General features: G+C 40.4%; 1 protein-coding gene across 1 annotated transcript in view; it reads left to right on the top strand.

The window, feature by feature from the left end:
* SLC25A21 (solute carrier family 25 member 21) overlaps positions 1–18,239 on the top strand; it is a 527,236-nt gene that overhangs the window by 358,445 nt on the left and 150,552 nt on the right. Inside the window, exon 3 of the mRNA XM_042235305.2 lies at positions 17,157–17,240. Coding sequence (XP_042091239.1) covers positions 17,157–17,240 — 84 coding nt within the window. The remainder of the gene's footprint in view (positions 1–17,156; positions 17,241–18,239) is intronic.

The raw sequence follows: 18,239 nt of genomic DNA, 5'->3' as shown, positions 1-18,239 counted from the left end.
TGGCAGAGAACAGTAAGCAGTGGGCCCGGGGTTTATGTCCTATTATTCCAAGGCTGGGGTTGCTTTGTCAAGGTCAGTGCTATGGAGAAGAAGGAAGTATGAGTAAGCAGAAGGAGCTGTCTGCAGAGAGGACACAGAGAGAGACACAGAGACAGTGCAGTGCTGATCTCTGGATGAGTTAAGGCAAATCTAGCTGCAGTAACCAATAAGCCAAATTTCAGTGGTTTACCCCCCACCAAGTATACTCACGCTGCTGCTAAGTCACTTCAGTCGTGTCCAACTCTGTGATCCCATAGACAGCAGTCCACCAGGCTCCCCGGTCCCTGGGATTCTCCAGGCAAGAACACTGGAGTGGGTTGCCATTGCCTTCTCCAATGCGTGAAAGTGAAAAGTGAAAGTGAAGTTGCTCAGTCATGTCCAACCCTCAGCGACCCCATGGACTGCAGCCTACCAGGCTCCTCCGTCCATGGAATTTTCCAGGCAAGAGTACTGGAGTGGGGTGCCACTGCCTTCTCCGAAGTATACTCATACAGTAGTTCAATTTAGGAGGTTTCCTCAGTGTGTGATTTAATAATCCAGGCTTCTTCCATCTGGTGGCTGTGCACTCATTAGAGCTTGGGAGCTCTCTGCTTCCTTCTTGCAGGTGATACAGATTTGATGTAAGATGCACAGAGTTGGACATGACTGAAGTGACAGCAGCAGCAGCAGGTAGTCTTGATGTAAAGGTATTTTGCAAGCACCACTCAAAAGAAGCAATAAGATAGAGACTGCAGAAGCCCCGCTCACTTCTTTAAAACCTCAGTCTGGAAGTACCATACATTACTTTTTCACTGAAAAGAACAAGGCAAATGACCTACACCAGGATGTACAGAGGGCTGGAGATGTACTTACTCTCTGGTTGTGTAGGTATCTCCCAGCATCAACTTTATACAAGGAATCACTTCCACAACAGCCCCTGATGGATTCCCACATCCCAGTCCCAATTCCCAGGAGACCAGGAGATTTCATGGCACCTCCTTGACACAGATGGTCTCTGTAGTGGCTACTTCCCCCTGATATGACGTGTGTCACGTGGCAGTCCTGGTAACTAAAGCCCTTGGTGAAGCCACATTCATTTAGCATAGGTATTGCAATATAAAAAAGGCATCTGTTAAAAAAAAAAAAGGCATCTGTTTATGCCTTCAGATTTCTAGAATGTTTAAATCTGATATTTTAAAGAAAGTTTTGTTTTTCTTCTTTATATCTAAAAGTGTGATATCTCGATTGTATGCTTGTTTACCTATACACATGTAAACTTTCATAAATTGTATAGCTTTTTAGTTCTCATGTAGTTAGCTTAAATTCAACCCGACCCAAGTAATATTAAGATATATACATGCATATTATAACATACTATACCGTACATAGGGGCTTCCGTGATGGCTCAGAAGGTAAAGAAACTGCCTGCGATGCAGGAGACCCAGGTTCAGTCCCCAGGTTAGAAAGATCCCCTAGAGAAGGGAATGACTACCTACTGCAGTATTCTTGCCTGGAAAATTCCATGGACAGAGGAGCCTGGCTGGCTACAGTCCATGAGATTGCAAAGAGGTAGACACTGAGAAATTAACAGTTTCACTCCACTTTCATATATATATATATGGGAACCAATCTTCATTGCAGAAAGTTCTCTTGGCATTGTATATTTAAAGTTGTGAATATACTGACTTCACCATTGAAAATGCTCATTTCTCTACTTCTTTTATTCAAAAAAGTTGTGTGCATTCAAGAGAATGAAAAAAAAATAGGGACTACTTTCCATCTCTTCTATAAATTGTATCAAGATTTCTTTTAATAGACATTTCAAAGTATGGAACTGCAGCTGTCCTGTGATTTTTGCCAGAATCTGACCTAACACAGATGAGTACGAGTGGGCTTAGCAGTTCCAGAAGTATTAGAAGTATTTGTACTGGGAAGTACAGTATTTTACAGTGTTTCTTTCCCTTTCTTTCTTTTTTCCTCCCTCCCTCCCTCCCTCTATTTCTCCCTCTCTTTCTTTCTCTCCCCTTCCTTCCTTCTTCCTTCCTTTCCTCTTTCAACTACCTCCTCTAGCGCAGCACCAGTAGAGCCGACAGAAAGCCATGGGGATTTGGCCAGATTTCTGGAAAAAATATATTTTTTTAAAAGGAGTTTTCAAGCTAAACATGCATCTGTGAGAATCTAAATAACAGACACTACTAGTCCATAATGCAGAAATGGAAAACAAACATACAAAAAAACTAGAAGGGTATTTTTATTTCAAGAAACAAACAAATGAAATCCACCAAACAAATAGGGAAGTGGAATGCAGAAGGAGTCGTCATGGCTGAGGTCAGCTGTGCTGTGTGTCCTCACTGTGCTATAAATTCATTCTTGTTTGGCTTCCAGGAGCAACAGAACTCTTCATGAAGTCCTTAAAGTGGAGGGATCCCAAAGAAATAGGCACATGGAAGCAGGGCCATCCTTCCACCAGGAGGAGGGACTCCAGCTGCCTGGGGTGCTCTCCCTCAGCGTGACCCCAGCACCAGGGGAGATACCAGAGGAAACCAGACACTGGCTGTCCCTTCTTCCCCTCAGCAGAGCTCATTCTCAAGGAAAGTTCAAACTCAGCCAGAGGCTACTTATCTCAGAACCTCAGTTCTGACACAGGACTGAGACACAGATATAGAAATGGTCACTGGACAGCCAGCTTGTATGTTTTACAGGGAAGGTACTGATGTCTGTGGGGCTGATTCATAGTATGGCCCCTCCAGCCCTCACTGAGGGGTATGACCCAGCTGGTTTATCTGGTCCTTGGTTCACTATTGGGTGTAAGTGATGAATTAAAGGTCATGGGAGGGATGCAGGAGAGAAAAGCGGGAGAAGGAGAGGGAAGCAAGGAGAGTGCTTAGGGGCAGACACGCTGATGGCAAGAAAAGATAGCTCATTGCCTAGCAAGAAGGGAGTGAACAAAACCATGTCAGGAAAACCAAGAACTAGAAAAGCATTATGGGGCCATTAGTGCAAGGACTAGCCTGCCAACACCTTGCAAGGCTTGATGAGATCACTGTGCAACAGGATGGGAGAGTGCTTTCTATTTAGAAGGTCCCTTCCAACCCCAGGCACTACAAAAATGATGTGTATGGGGAGGGGTTCCCAGTGTACTGTTCAAGGGAGCAAGCAAGAACACAACAAATCTGGGAATACTTGCCTGCCATTAATGTTTTAATGCTTCATGTTTGTCTCCTATTAGAATGCAAACATCTGTAAGAAGGTCAGTGTCTAAGTTGAGCAGAGTCTCACACCCAAGTGCCCCATATAGAATAGGCATTCTATAAGTGCTGGTTGACTTGAATTCTCTGTAAATTTCACTGTATAAAAGAACACTTCTGTTTTTCTATATTCAGTTTTAAGATATCACTTGTGATGGAAGGGACTAAAACTCCAATGTTTAAGTCTATTTTTCACACTTTAGAATTCATGATGATTAAATGAATGAGAGTGAGTGGAGTTTCACTGGAGACAACCAAAATGCCCCCTAGCAAAATTCTGAAGGAGGGTTTTTTTTTAATTAATTTATTTTAATTGGTGGTTAATTACTTTATAATATTGTATTGGTTGGTTAAAGGAGGGGTTTTAAATTCACATATTTACTATAGGTTTCTCACGTGGGTATCATTTTATGTGAATGTCTTATGTTTAGTCTTTAAGATTTTAGGGAGTCTAGATTAACCAAGATATCCGGTTATCTGGATCTTAAATTGTAGAACAGAGAATTATTATTTAAAAAACTAATTGCTTTAAAAAGTGAAGTTAGCTTTATTAAGAAGCTGCTTAGTTGGAATTAGATCAGCATTTTGTAAAATTAAATGACTTGCACTGTCTTGAAGTGCTTTGTTACCTGCCAAAGTACCCATCTATAATTCAACGAAAAGCATTAGTTTTATTAAACATTTTGTTAATTAGTGAAACACGGATTTCTGTACAAGTTCTGTGAACAAGTTAGGCCTTCTCTGGGTGGAAATAATTCACATATCTTTTCTGTTTCTAGCATTCTAAGTGATTATTAATTCTTTTAGCATGTTATTTGATGATAATAATGAAACCACATCCTTCACCAAGGGTACTCTCAAGCATGGGTTCATTGACATAATGGAGTATTCATCCTTAAAAGTTATTAGTTGAGAGAAGGAGAAAGTGAGCAAAAGAATTTACAGAGTTAGTAGATAGTGGCCTTGACAATATTTTCCGGGCACACATTGGGCACTTAAAACACTTGGAAATAAATCCCACAGAATAGATGCTAGATAAACATAGAAAGGGTATTTTTTGATCCAGAATGTATCAGTCCAGCTGTCTACAATGAGAGGGCTGAAAGGAATCACTTGATGTCTTTGCTCTTCAAATAGAATTGAAATTCTTCTACCAAAGATGTCCTTCCCACTTTCCCCAGGCAGAGATTTCTCTCCATCCATAGTGTATATCCCTGGCAAGGAGAGATCAAATTAAGTGGACACAGTTGCCTTTCATTTGGTGACGTGCACGTAACATTATTCCCTTTTTAACAAATGAAAAAGCTTGAGTTCAGAATAGTGATTTTTACTGATCTTTCACTGAGTTAGAGAGACAAATTTCTATTACAACTGACAGACTCCAGGGAAACCTACTCCCTCCAGTCTGATGCCTTTGTAGCTCCAGGCTGATACTTTTCTTTTTCTTTTTTTTTCATTTTTCAAGTGATTTTAACCCTTGAATAGAAGGAACTCTGAAATTCAACCCTGAGATGAGAGGAAGAATGTAAAAATGCAGAGTTAAAAGTGATTTACAAGTAAGCAGGATTATTACTATTTTGGGGTCATTTTCAGGTCCTGTCCACCCATGAAATCCTTTTGAAAATTGTGTCCTCATTTGGAATCAATAACTCACCCATATCTTGGTAACATATGAGGTCAATCTTGATATAAAAATATAAACTTCCCTTGAAATTTTCCTCAACTTTGATAAGCATATACATGTTTTCTTCATTAATAGCCAAGTTTATTATCTCCATTCTTCAAATTTCTTTCTAGCATAAGCATTTATGCTTACGACTACAAAGAAACCACCCACACTTTTCATCTTTCTTTCTTTGACATTATTGAAAAGCAGCCTTTCTTATCAATACTAAGTAAACTATAAAATAGGCCCATTTGATAAGTTAAAATAACATGGATTGTATATGTTAGGTCTGTAGGGACATCTTCTCTGACATTCCCCCTCACTGGGACCCAGGCTTATGGTCTCTAATGCATAATTAATTTCTGTCAAGTGGCTATGTTCCCAGGGCCAGGCAAAAAGATTCTGGTAGATTTGACTGTTTTTTAATTCCCTGTTCCGGAAATCTTTTATGAAGGCTAGAAACCAAGAATTTCAGTACCGTCCAGAGCAATGAGCCGAGGTTCAAGAATGCTGAGGTAAGAATGATGTCGTGTGGTCTGCTGTCCTGAGGTGGTAGGTGCTATTGGTGAACATCGGAAAGTTGTAAACCCAAGTTGGGAGGGGTGGAAAGGGGAGGACCAGAGAGAGGAAAAACATAGCTAACTTTTGGGGGGGGTGGTTCAAATTTTTTGAAACTGCAATTATTTGGGGACTATGGGGAAACTGTGATACTTATCATGACTGTGGTTATTTTAATATTTGATTGCTGAATTTGATGTAGCCCTCTCTATGTTCATCACCTTGGTAATGGGTTTTCATTGAGTTAGACAAGGCTGTGGTCCATGTGATTAGATTGACTAGTTTTCTGTGATTATGGTTTCAGTGTGTCTGCCCTCTGATGCCAGTGTCAGACTTTATTTTGGGGGGCTCCAAAATCACTGCAGATGGTGATTGCGGCCATGAAATTAAAAGACGCTTACTCCTTGGAAGGAAAGTTATGACCAACCTAGATAGTATATTCAAAAGCAGAGACATTACTTTGCCAACAAAGGTCCATCTAGTCAAGGCTATGGTTTTTCCAGTAGTCATGTATGGATGTGAGAGTTGGACTGTGAAGAAAGCTGAGCACCGAAGAATTGATGCTTTTGAACTGTGGTGTTGGAGAAGACTCTTGAGAGTCCCTTGGACTGCAAGGAGATCCAACCAGTCCATTCTGAAGGAGATCAGTCCTGTGTGTCCTTTGGAAGGAATGATGCTAAAGCTGAAACTCCAGTACTTTGGCCACCTCATGCAGAGTTGACTCATTGGAAAAGACTCTGATGCTGGGAGGGATTGGGGGCAGGAGGAAAAGGGACGACAGAGGATGAGATGGCTGGATGGCATCACCGACTCGATGGACATGAATTTGAGTGAACTCCGGGAGTTGGTGATGGACAGGGAGGCTTGGTGTGCTGCAGTTCATGGAATTGCCAAGAGTCAGACACGACTGAGCGACTGAACTGAACCGAATGGGTTTTATTTCCAATCTGTGATCCATCCCGCTTTTTTCCCAAGTACAATTTGGTTTCATGCTAGTTGGCCACTGTAATGGCCAGCCTCTGTTAATGTACTTGGGAAATATAGATAGGTGTGTTCGGTTGTGAGGTCATTTGTTGGCATTAAGAGTGAATTTTAATTCAATATAGATATGATACCTACACATATATGTCTTTTCAAAGAGTGGTAGCATTATCATCTAATATTAAGCATAGTTTATAATGTGACTGGTAGTTTACAAAGCAAAATGACTGAAAGACACGCTAGTCAAAGTTTTAATTGAGACCAGTTTATGCTTGGAGCATTTTAATCATATAGCTCTGTCAATTAGCCTGTTTTACTGCTTGTGGTTTAACATTATTAGATTTAGGTTGTAATCTCTAATGATCATTTGTCTCTGACTTGTTAACTAGCATATTTTCATTAAAATAAATTGTAGAATTATATTGTCAGTGTACTTAGTTATTATCCCTTAAGTAATAAAAACAACTGGAAGAAGTTGTGCCAGACAGTAGAATAAACTCTCTTATCATGATTCATTTTACAATGTCAAATTTTACCAGGTCCAAAATACTAAGAATACCTTATGATTGTGTAAGATGTATGAAACTAGATCTATTTCATCACATTAATCAGGACATATAGGTAAATGTTTATTGTAACAAAATTTGTGGTTAACAAAATGATGAGCCATTTACTGGATATTTAAGTGTACTGTCGAAGTGTGAATTGTACAATGTACAGTCACAGGCTATCAGGTTGTAAATCTCCCTGGCTTGTGAAAGGAGACTGCAATTAGAGGTGTCTCGGATCACAGGAAATCACCAAAAGTATAATCAGGCTATCTGGGTTGATCTGATATTTCAGAGAGATAATATTTTTGAGGCTTTGTTCAAAAACTTGTTCAAAATTACATGGCACAGAAGATTTCCCTCACTTTTGTGGCCTTGCCAAGATGTTATTACCTTATCTGTAGTAATTATCTAGGTTGACTGAGCACTCCAGGTTACGTGTTTCTTCAAAATTATAAACTGTTTTATAATAACAGAGAGAAATTTATTGGTCTTCTTTACAATATCATAAACACTAAGCCAAAGCATAGCCCAACCCACATATTCCTAGTAAAGACATTCAGACTTTAAACAGACAAAGGACATCTTAATTTTTACCAGGTAAAGGCACCTACTTCCTATATAAAGAGACTCCCTCATAGATGACCGAGCAACCATCAGAAGAAGTATCTTTCCCCCCCCCTGAACTGTCAGGATAATTTGATGAGCAGCCAAATATGTGAGTACGGCTTTTGAATTTCAGTCTGTGATCACTGCTGAGGCAGAGCCAAATGCATGACCCTTGTGGATTTGTTAGCCTTATTTTAGGGTGTTAATTGATGCCAGGCCTAGATTGTGACTAGATTGTGAACCCAGTAAGCAAAGGCAATGCTTAAGCTGCAGATGGACTAAATTCCTAGAATCTCTATTAAATATTGTGTCCTGTCTTATTCTTATTTTATAACTAATTACTACATCTCCCTGTATCTGCCCCCCCCAGCCCACATTTATTCCATTCCTGAAAGCAGGACCTGTGGTTTCCATTGTTGGGTCTCCCAGACTCTTAACCTTGCCCCTTGTGCTGATGGAGGTCTTGGGAAAAGTTGAGACCAAAATCTGGGTCCTAACTGTAAACCACACCCTTCCAACATGATTAAAGGGCTCTTTTGTTCATCATGGCTAAGGCAACAGTATGTGGATTTTTGTTATATTTAGTCTGAAGTAAAACAAAATACCCATAGCTAAGATTTTTTTTTAATTACCATTCACCATCACCAGGGACTTAAAATTAGAACAAGAAGGCTATGGACAATAGAGAAATGTTAGAAGAAAACCTTTCTCCTCAGCACTTGCTTAAGAAAACTGGCAGACTGATCTCCTAAGTCAGCAGCCTCAACTCTCCACCACCCGACGTGGTCCCTTTGCAGGGATGACTGCATGGCCCCTTCCCTCTTCAGTTCAGTGGTTAGCCTTTCATGGGAAGGGGTATTTCTTCTCTTGGGGCAGCTTCAGTGTAAGGTAATTTTTTAGAGTACAGGAAACAACATACTTGGTGGGAATTTCTCTACAGATGTGCTTTATAGGGCCTTTCTCCAAAGTTTGTATGGTAGGCATGCACACCTGAATTTCAAATTCTCAGACGTGTCTTTGCGTGTTCAGTAATTTGGCCATGCTCAACCAACCAGTAAGCAAGCAAACATACTCTGTAGAAACAACGTCTTATTTCAGTAAGATAGGCTAATTACAGTGAATTAGAATCTTTATTTAATCTTCCTACAGTTATCCTTTTAATGTGTTCTGTAATTGCAAACCTTTAGTCTGTTAATCTCTGATTCATTAGTGGGTTTCTTAAGTGTTATAAAGGAGCACGTGTAACATTCTGGTAATTACTAATAATCTTTGTTCACAGCACATTTACAAAGATCTCTGCAGGGAGTTTCCTTAGGCTCATCACCACTTATTGTCAGTGTACAAGTTTCATTAGCAGTCTCTCATGCTTATAAAATACGGAATTTGGGGTTTTACAAAGCAAAATGAAATGTTTCTTATCTCTTATGGCTAACAAAGTCCAATGTTAAGTCAGTATGTCACTGTCCCTTCAAAGTCAAGTGTCCTCTAGTGTCTGTGGTGCCATTTTACCACCGAGGAGAAAGGTAAGGAGGGATTCGATTATAGTTCTCACCAGTTTACACTATTTTTTGGCGGCAGCACTGGAAGCAAAACTAGTGTTTCCTAGACAGTGTCTCAGTTTCCCAAGCACCTCACCTCCTTTAACACAAAGGTATAGTTTTTATGGAGCAGTGCAGGATGATAGCATAAAAGTCCACTCAGGGAGACAAGAACCACTAGGGGCTGTCTCTGGTGGTGAAGGTACCCATGCATCCTCACCCTAAAAAAACCCGATTCTTTCTGCCTCTTCCTTGAGACCCAAAATCCCTGTAACAGGGGACCTGTTCTGGAAGAGAGCATATCAAATTAAAAACCACATTGTATGCCTGCTCAGTCACTTTGGTTGTGTCTGACTCTTTAAGACCCCATGGATTGTAGCCCACTAGGCTCCTCTGTCCATGGGATTTTCTTGGCAAGAATACTGGAGTGGGTTGCCATATCCTCCTCCATGGGATCTTCCTGACCCAGGGATTGAGCCTGCATCTCTTGCGTCTCCTACATTGCAGGTGGAGTCTTTACCCACTGAGCCACCTGGGAAACCCAAAAAGACACAATAAGGATAAATAAATGGTGTGAATGGTCTTCTAAGAGCAAGGTAGGAGAGAGCATTAGGATATTCCTGGACCAGAAAAGGATCTGGAGATGATGCTAAAAGTAAAACCCACCATTCTCACTGTTTTGCTTAGGATTGGTGGCAGTGCAAAAGAGATGAGTTAGGATGGCTTTTGCCCAATTTCCAAATCCTCTTTGTTTCCCAGCCCTCAGTTCAGTTCAGTTCAGTTGCTCAGTCATGTCTGACTCTTTGCGACCCCATGAATCGCAGCATGCCAGGCCTCCCTGTTCATCACCAACTCCCAGAGTTCACTTGGACTCACGTCCATCGAGTCCGTGATGCCATCCAGCCATCTCATCCTTGGTTGTCCCCTTCTCCTCCTCCCCCCAATCCCTCCCAGCATTAGAGTCTTTTCCAATGAGTCAACTCTTTGCATGAGGTGGCCAAAGTACTGGAGTTTCAGCTTTAGCATCATCCTTCCAAAGAAATTCCAGGGCTGATCTCCTTTAGGATGGACTGGTTGGATCTCCTTGCAATCCAAGGGACTCACAAGAGTCTTCTCCAACACCACAGTTCAAAAGCATCAATTCTTTGGTGCTCAGCCTTCTTCACAGTCCAACTCTCACATCCATACATGACCACACGAAAAACCATAGCCTTGACTAGATGGACCTTAGTCAGCAAAGTAATGTCTCTCCTTTTGAATATACTATCTAGGTTGGTCATAACTTTTCTTCCAAGGAGTAAGCGTCTTTTAATTTCATGGCTGCAGTCACCATCTGCAGTGATTTTGGAGCCCCCCGAAATAAAGTCTGACACTGTTTCCACTGTTTCCCCATCTATTTCCCATGAAGTGATGGGACCGAATGGCATGATCTTAGTTTTCTGAATGTTGAGCTTTAAGCCAACTTTTTCACTCTCCACTTTCACTTTTGTCAAGAGGCTTTTTAGTTCCTCTTCACTTTCTGCCATAAGGGTGGTGTCATCTGCATATCTGAGGTTCTTGATATTTCTCCCGGCAATCTTGATTCCAGCTTGTGTTTCTTCCAGTCCAGCATTTCTCATGATGTACTCTGCATATAAGTTAAATAAGCAGGGTGACAATATACAGCCTTGACGTACTCCTTTTCCTATTTGGAACCAGTCTGTTGTTCCATGTCCAGTTCTAACTGTTGCTTCCTGACCTGCATACAGATTTCTCAAGAGGCAGGTCAGGTGGTCTAGTATTCCCATCTCTTTCAGAATTTTCCACCGTTTATTGTGATCCACACAGTCAAAGGCTTTGACATAGTCAATAAAGCAGAAATAGATGTTTTTCTGGAACTCTCTTGCTTTTTCCATGATCCAGCAGATATTGGCAATTTGATCTCTGGTTCCTCTGCCTTTTCTAAAACCAGCTTGAACATCAGGGAGTTCACGGTTCACGTATTGCTGAAGCCTGGCTTGGAGAATTTTGAGCATTACTTTACTAGCATGTGAGATGAGTGCAATTGTGCGGTAGTTGAGCATTCTTTGGCATTGCCTTTGTTTGGGATTGGAATGAAAACGGACCTTTTCCAGTCCTATGGCCACTGCTGAGTTTTCCAAATTTGCTGGCATATTGAGTGCAGCACTTTCAGAGCATCATCTTTCAGGATTTGAAATAGCTCAATAGGAATTCCATCACTTCCACTAGCTTTGTTCGTAGTCATGCTTTCTAAGGCCCACTTGACTTCACATTCCAGGATGTCTGGCTCTAGATGAGTGATCACACCATCGTGATTATCTGGGTCGTGAAGATCTTTTTTGTACAGTTCTTCTGTGTATTCTTGCCACCTGTTCTTAATATCTTCTGCTTCTGTTAGGTCCATACCATTTCTGTCCTTTATCGAGCCCATCTTTGCATGAAATGTTCCCTTGGTATCTCTAATTTTCTTGAAGAGATCTCTAGTCTTTGCCATTCTATTCTTTTCCTCTATTTCTTTGCACTGATTGCTGAAGAAGGCTTTCTTATCTCTTCTTGCTATTCTTTGGAACTCTGCATTCAGATGCTTATATCTTTCCTTTTCCCAGCCCTAAAGCACCACAAATAATCATGCAATCTAACTAAATGCAAGGTATGTGCTATGCAAATATATCTTCAGAACAAGTCTTATCACCTACCCTAATCTGACTTTTTGCAACTCAAGTGCCACCATTCATATAAGCATATAGATCACATATACATGTATATACACATATATTTATGTGCCTCTGTGTGTGTGTGTGCCCTGAAGCCTCCACTTTTCAGTATAGACACTGTCAGCCAACAGTAGATGAAGATGATAGATATAAAATTTACTTCGGAAATAAAGGCATTGTATAAGTTTGACATTTAGGAATTTTCAAAGAATTCATTCTACAGCTTTTAAGGCAGCAAAATTGTTGTATTTCTCAAGACGTATCTTTCTTGTGGTGTCTTAGAAAGTGCTCAGACAAACTGAATGCCTAAAGCAGCATTTCTAACCATGCTAAGAATCAGCAACAGACTTTGGTATCACTGACTAAGTCCACCAGTAAGTTAGCGAAAATACTGCAGTAATAGTTCTTGTCCAGTTTAAAGAAAAATACTTTAGTGAGTGAGAACATTCTTTGGCTTTTAAAAATATGCTTATACACTTGCTTATGAACATGGAGCATCTCTTCCTTGCCCTGTGGAAACTACAACAGTAACTTGCTTCATACTAACATCTATGGTGCAGGAGATGGTATGGCTGTTTCCTCCCAACTCTAAGAGAGTGCAATACCAGGCTCACTGGCCCCACACCGCATGAGACTGCTGACTTCTGGGCAATGGAGCATAAGGTCTGAGCCACACTCCTTTCCCTGTGTTTCATTCTGATCTGATATTAGGCACTGAATATTTCTTAAGTATTACTCCATTGTCCAATTTGCCCATTTGGCAGCAAGTTTTCATTCTAATAAAGAGATGTTACTCAAATGGAGATTCCAGATGTGTCTAAGCTGCTTTTATTAGGACAATGGGAAAGTCCAATCTTTTCTTCTAAACACAATCAGGAGTAGTGTGGCTTTGCCTTTGTAATTTTACAAAGAGTTGTATTACGTAACTGGAAAATTGTCTCCCCGAGCATAGAGAGAATTTGTTAGCACAGAACGCAGCTTGGAAAATGCTGATGTAAAGCCTCAATCCAAGAGAGAAACCTTTTAAGTTGCTGAAATGTAATGGAGAGGAAGAAGGAAATTGCTATTTTACATGATTGGCCAAAATGCACTGTAATTATATCGACTTGAAACAGATTCCTTAGAAGAACTGATAACTCTGTGATCAGAATAAGTCATGTGTAGTGGAACTAAATGCAGCATGGACCTTCTCTGCAGAGAGAAGACTTGCCACTATGTGAGATGTGCAGTAGAAGAGACAGCTGTACTTGCCCTAGCCTGCTTAATGGGACCTCCAGCTGCTTCAGGAGAGTAAGGAATGGTGGGAGGTTTGATGGAAGAATTAGTGTTTACCATGTTTGCCCATCCTTTTGCACTGGCCTACAGCATAGCCTGTGGACTCTCCTCCTCATGCGATACTGTTTTGATGTTGCCACTCCTGTTTGTAATGATCACAGCATCACTCATCAGACAGATAGCTTCTAAATGGAACACTCTTCAAAGATTCCACCAACTGTCCTTGCTGCCAGTTTTGAAGTGGGAGGATAAAGTTTAATCACAGGACTTCCCTGTAGCTCAACCAATAAAGAATCTGCCTGCAATGCAGGAGACCAGGGTTAAATCCCTAGGTCAGGAAGATCCTCTGGAGAAGGGAATGGCAGTCCACTCCAGTATTCTTGCCTGGAGAATCCCATGGACAGAGAAGCCTGGCAGGCTACAGTCTGTGGGGTCGCAAAGAGTCGGACATGACTGAGTGCCTAAGACACACAAACACACAAAGTTTAATCACATATATTTAGCCCGAATATATATTCCTCATTTTCCCTTTTCCCTCCATTGTTTCTGTGTAGTGCTATAATATTTTCAGTTGGCAGCAGATGGGAGATCATCTCTCCTAAGAGTAATAATAGTGTTTATTCAGCACTAGCAAAACTCATTGGCTGACATGTGATACTCCGAAATATATTCCTAAACATTATTCCTTGCATACGGTAGTCATCTATTTGTATATCTCCTTCACTTAACTATAAGCTTCTAAAGGGCAGGATTATGTCTAATTTTCTTCAAAATGTCCCAAATAGTGGAGTAACTAATAGTAAGTATTCAAGAATTCATTAACTGAGAATAGTGTATTGGAAATATCTGTTTGGATATTGAAAAAAGAAAGAAATTGCAACCAGTGAGTGAAATACTAAACTTCCAATAGCCAAGTTAGATAACTAATTAATTAAGAAATAATTGTACCCTGTGTTTTATTTTTGCATGAGCTAAGAGAGGACCCACCTTGGTATTACTGGAACCCACAGACATCATAGGCAAAGCTGATATCTCTAACCCCATCAGTAAGAGAGGAGCTAAGGTCGATTTTCTTGCCATTAGGATTCAGTTACTTTGATCCTTCTGCTGCCTCACAGTTCCTTCTAGGACCAATCATGTGACTGTGAGATGGCCACAGAGTTAGCTGAAATGCTGAGGAGCAGGAAAAAGCCAAATGCTCTATATTGGTTGCTGACTTGATCTCATAAACACCATCCTCTAACCTGCTCAGGTCTCCACCCACCCTGGGCACCCACCAGCAGGGTGCTAAAACATCCATCCTAAAGGATATGAAGGAGGTTGTCATGGTAGGAGATCTTTTCCTTCACATCCCTTAAGAGGCTGTCTTTTCCTCTCTTATTTCCTCACTGGAATGCTTCCTCTCTCTCACTCTTTTTGCCTCTCTGAATCCTACAGGAGCAGCTTCAATCCCTTCTGCTTCCTCAGATCCTTCATGACTCTGCAGAAAGCAGTAATTGCTCCCTCTGATGAACACCTGGGCAACTTATGCTGATGCTACTTGACATTTTGGATAGTTTTCCTTATATTATCAGTTGTTTTTTCTGATTTATTTACTGTGCTTCTCAAGAGTGAGGATAATTCCCTGGGTTTTTGTAAAATCCATAGTATATTATTTCATATGGCAAATATTTTTAAAAAATACTTGGTGATTTGGGAGAAAAGCATCTAGAAAGGAATTTGACAAAGGTTAGTGAACTTCGGGGCTTCCCAGGTGGCTCAGTGATAAAGAATTCACCTGCCAATGCAGGAGGCACAGGTTCGATCCCTGGGTCAGGAAGATCCCCTGGAGAAGAAAACTGGAAACCTGCTCCAGTATTGTTGCCTGGGAAATTCCATGGACAGAGGAAGGAGCCTGGCAGGCTACAGTCCGTGGGGTCAGAAACAGTCAGACACAACTGAGTGAGTGAGCACACACAAATCTCTGGGGTCAGAAAGAGTTGGGCGCAGCAGAGTGAATGAGTACACAGGGGCGCAAACTTCAGCAATGCTAAATCTAGGACTTACTATCATTGCTTTCTGAGTTGATGAGGATCAAGAGAGGATCATGTTAAATGTATCATTTTTTAAAAAAACAGTTTGATTTAAAGAGAAAAAGGATTACCCAACAAGCTCACCTTTTTTATGACATTTCTCTTAACCTCCATTCATATTCTGGCATCATTATCTTCACCCAGACTGTCATAATTGTCTTCATCGTTGTTCTGCCCTCCATACTCCCATTCTAATCCACCCAATCAGACAATAAATATTTTATTAGGAATTTGTATGTTTCAAGTAATCTACTGAAGAAAGCTGAGTGCCAAAGAATTGATGCTTTTGAACCGTGGTGTTGGAGAAGACTCTTGAGAGTCCCTTGGACTGCAAGGAGGTCCAACCAGTCCATTCTGAAGGAGATCAGTCCTGGGTGTTCATTGGAAGGACTGATGCTAAAGCTGAAACTCCAAAACTTTGGCCACCTCATGCGAAGAGTTGACTCACTGGAAAAGACTCTGATGCTGGGAGGGATTGGGGGTAGGAGGAGAAGGGGATGACAGAGGATGAGATGGCTGGATGGCATCACCGACTCGATGGACATGAGTTTGAGTGAACTCCGGGAGTTGGTTATGGACAGGGAGGCCTGTTGTGCTGCGATTCATGGGGTCGCAAAGAGTCGGACACGACTGAGCAACTGAACTGAACTGAACTGAACTGAACTAGAAGAATCGATTCCCTCATCTTAGGATGGCAACTATCCTGCACAATCATGTTCAGCAACTCTCCACTTTACAAAATTAAATGTAATCCAGCCTCACTTGCCAGGCTTATCATATACTGTTCTTTCCAACCACTTCAAACAAAGCAAAATAGTCTCTCTTTTCTGTGATATATGTGTTAGTTTTCAGCTTAATTCCTGGGGGCCTAGAACTATAAAATAAATCACTCTCAGAGGTAGAAGTTGTGATCATGTCATAAATCCAACAATCTGAGGAAAGCATCTCAGAGTAGACACTATTAGAGGTATATCTGAGAACTTCTATTTTTAAAGGCTTGCTAAGATTGTGGAGGGATGTACAGAAGGGGGAAGGGCCTTACCTTAGAGTTGGGACAAGGAAGTTAAACACAAGGGGTAGGCAGACTGAAAAAAAAAAACAGAAGTAAAGAGCCAGGATGTAGGGAAATGAGAGCACTTGTCATAAATCTCATTAAACACAAACCCCCAGGTAAGATAAAAAATAATAAGTTAAGACCTTCATACTGGAAACTTTCACGTTTTGAAGGTTAGAATTCTGAGATGCACGATCATACCCAAAAAGAAGAAGAAGAAAAAGAATTTTGTTTAAGCACACACACTACATGTGGAGCGCTGTGGTTCTGTGCAAGTCCAGGCAATCTGAACTACTCCTACTGATCAACTCTGCTCCATTATGAAGTCGTGATAGTAAATGGTATCACGGTATGCCCTGAACTCTTGCTCCAAACAAGGGCTCCTGTCTGCCAGAATGAATTCTGAATTCATCATCAGGATCAAAGTTAGGCCATATTAGCTGCTCTGTATTTTTAACCTTTGTATTAAATTACCATCAAAGAGCACTAATTAAGATAAGAAATAGAGCTACTTATTTGTTTCATATGCATCTTCAGATTTCTGAATTATACATTAAAACAATCTATGACATATGCATGTGGTTTTCACAAAGGAAAAAAGCATAAATGCCTCAGGGTGCATCTGCCTAAGAAACAGATGGAAAAACACAGTTTTTGCAGTTCTATTAAAGCACAGAGAAATATCATAATTTTAAAGGCTACAAAAACAAGGTAAAGATTATATAAGGCAAATAAATCAGTAAAATCTATAGCAAAAGCCAGAATATTTTAGGTTAATCTGAAAAGGCTGAGTCTCCTAAGACTTTGAAAAATGAGAAGCCATTTGGCGAAATCTTTAACTTGGATTTTTTTTGTTTGTTTGATTTTGTTTCTAGGTTCCAGATTCAGAGATGTGCAACTGATCCAAACAGTTATAAAAGCTTAGGAGACAGCTTTCGAATGATTTTCCGCACGGAAGGGTATGTATGGTTCTTCACACAATCTGTGTGTTAATGTAGGCATTTTAATATATTACTACATAACACATTTTCTCATTTTGAATGATTTCTTTTCCTAGTCTTAGTAGGGAAAAATATTGAAAAGGGTGTTTTTCTATTTTTGTGCATATTTTTCCTGATAATACAGTTGAAAATTAAATATGCATATGATAGAAACTCCCTGGAGGAGGGCATGGCAACCCACTCCAGTATTCTTGCCTGGAGAATCCCATGGACCGAGGAGCCTGAGGGGCTACAGTCATGGGGTCACAGAGAGTCGAACATGATTGAAGTGACTCAGCATTCATGCATACAGATAACTACCTCAAAAAGGATATTAATAATATCCTTTATTAAAAATAATTTGATGACTATAGGACAATTTTTAATTTGTGCTGTTAAAGCTTTTCAAAGTTCTTATAACTGGAAATGTCTAAATGTGATTGTTGTTTATTTTGTTTTTTAAATATAGTGCCCAAATGTATTCCTTATTTGCATTCTGATTTATGAATATTCTATCAAAATGTACTGTTGTCAAAAACTGATGTGTCAAGTTCATCATCCTGTCTATTAGATGATCAGATAAATAGAATATTTTTGTTACATAAACTAAAATTGTCTTTGATGTATAGATTCAGTTAAAGATTCTATCAAGCATAAATAATTTTACAAAGGATTTTAGATTTGCGTTTTGAAGTTGTTTTCATAAGAGAATTGGTTGACAATAATAATTATACCAAAATGATAACAGTAATAATGCTGCTGCTGCTAAGTTGCTTCAGTCATGTCCAGCTCTGTGCGACCCCATAGACGGCAACCCACCAGGCTCCCCCGTCCCTGGGATTCTCCAGGCAAGAACACTAGAGTGGATTGCCACTTCCTTCTCCAAAGCATGAAAAAGTGAAAAGTGAAAGTGAAGTCACTCAGTCGTGCCTGACTCTTAGGGACCCCATGGACTGCAGCCTACCAGGCTCCTCCATC

The sequence above is a fragment of the Ovis aries genome, chromosome 18, assembly GCF_016772045.2.
Source record: "Ovis aries strain OAR_USU_Benz2616 breed Rambouillet chromosome 18, ARS-UI_Ramb_v3.0, whole genome shotgun sequence".
Taxonomy (NCBI): Eukaryota; Metazoa; Chordata; class Mammalia; order Artiodactyla; family Bovidae; genus Ovis; species Ovis aries.
This window is presented reverse-complemented; position numbering and strand designations above follow the sequence as displayed.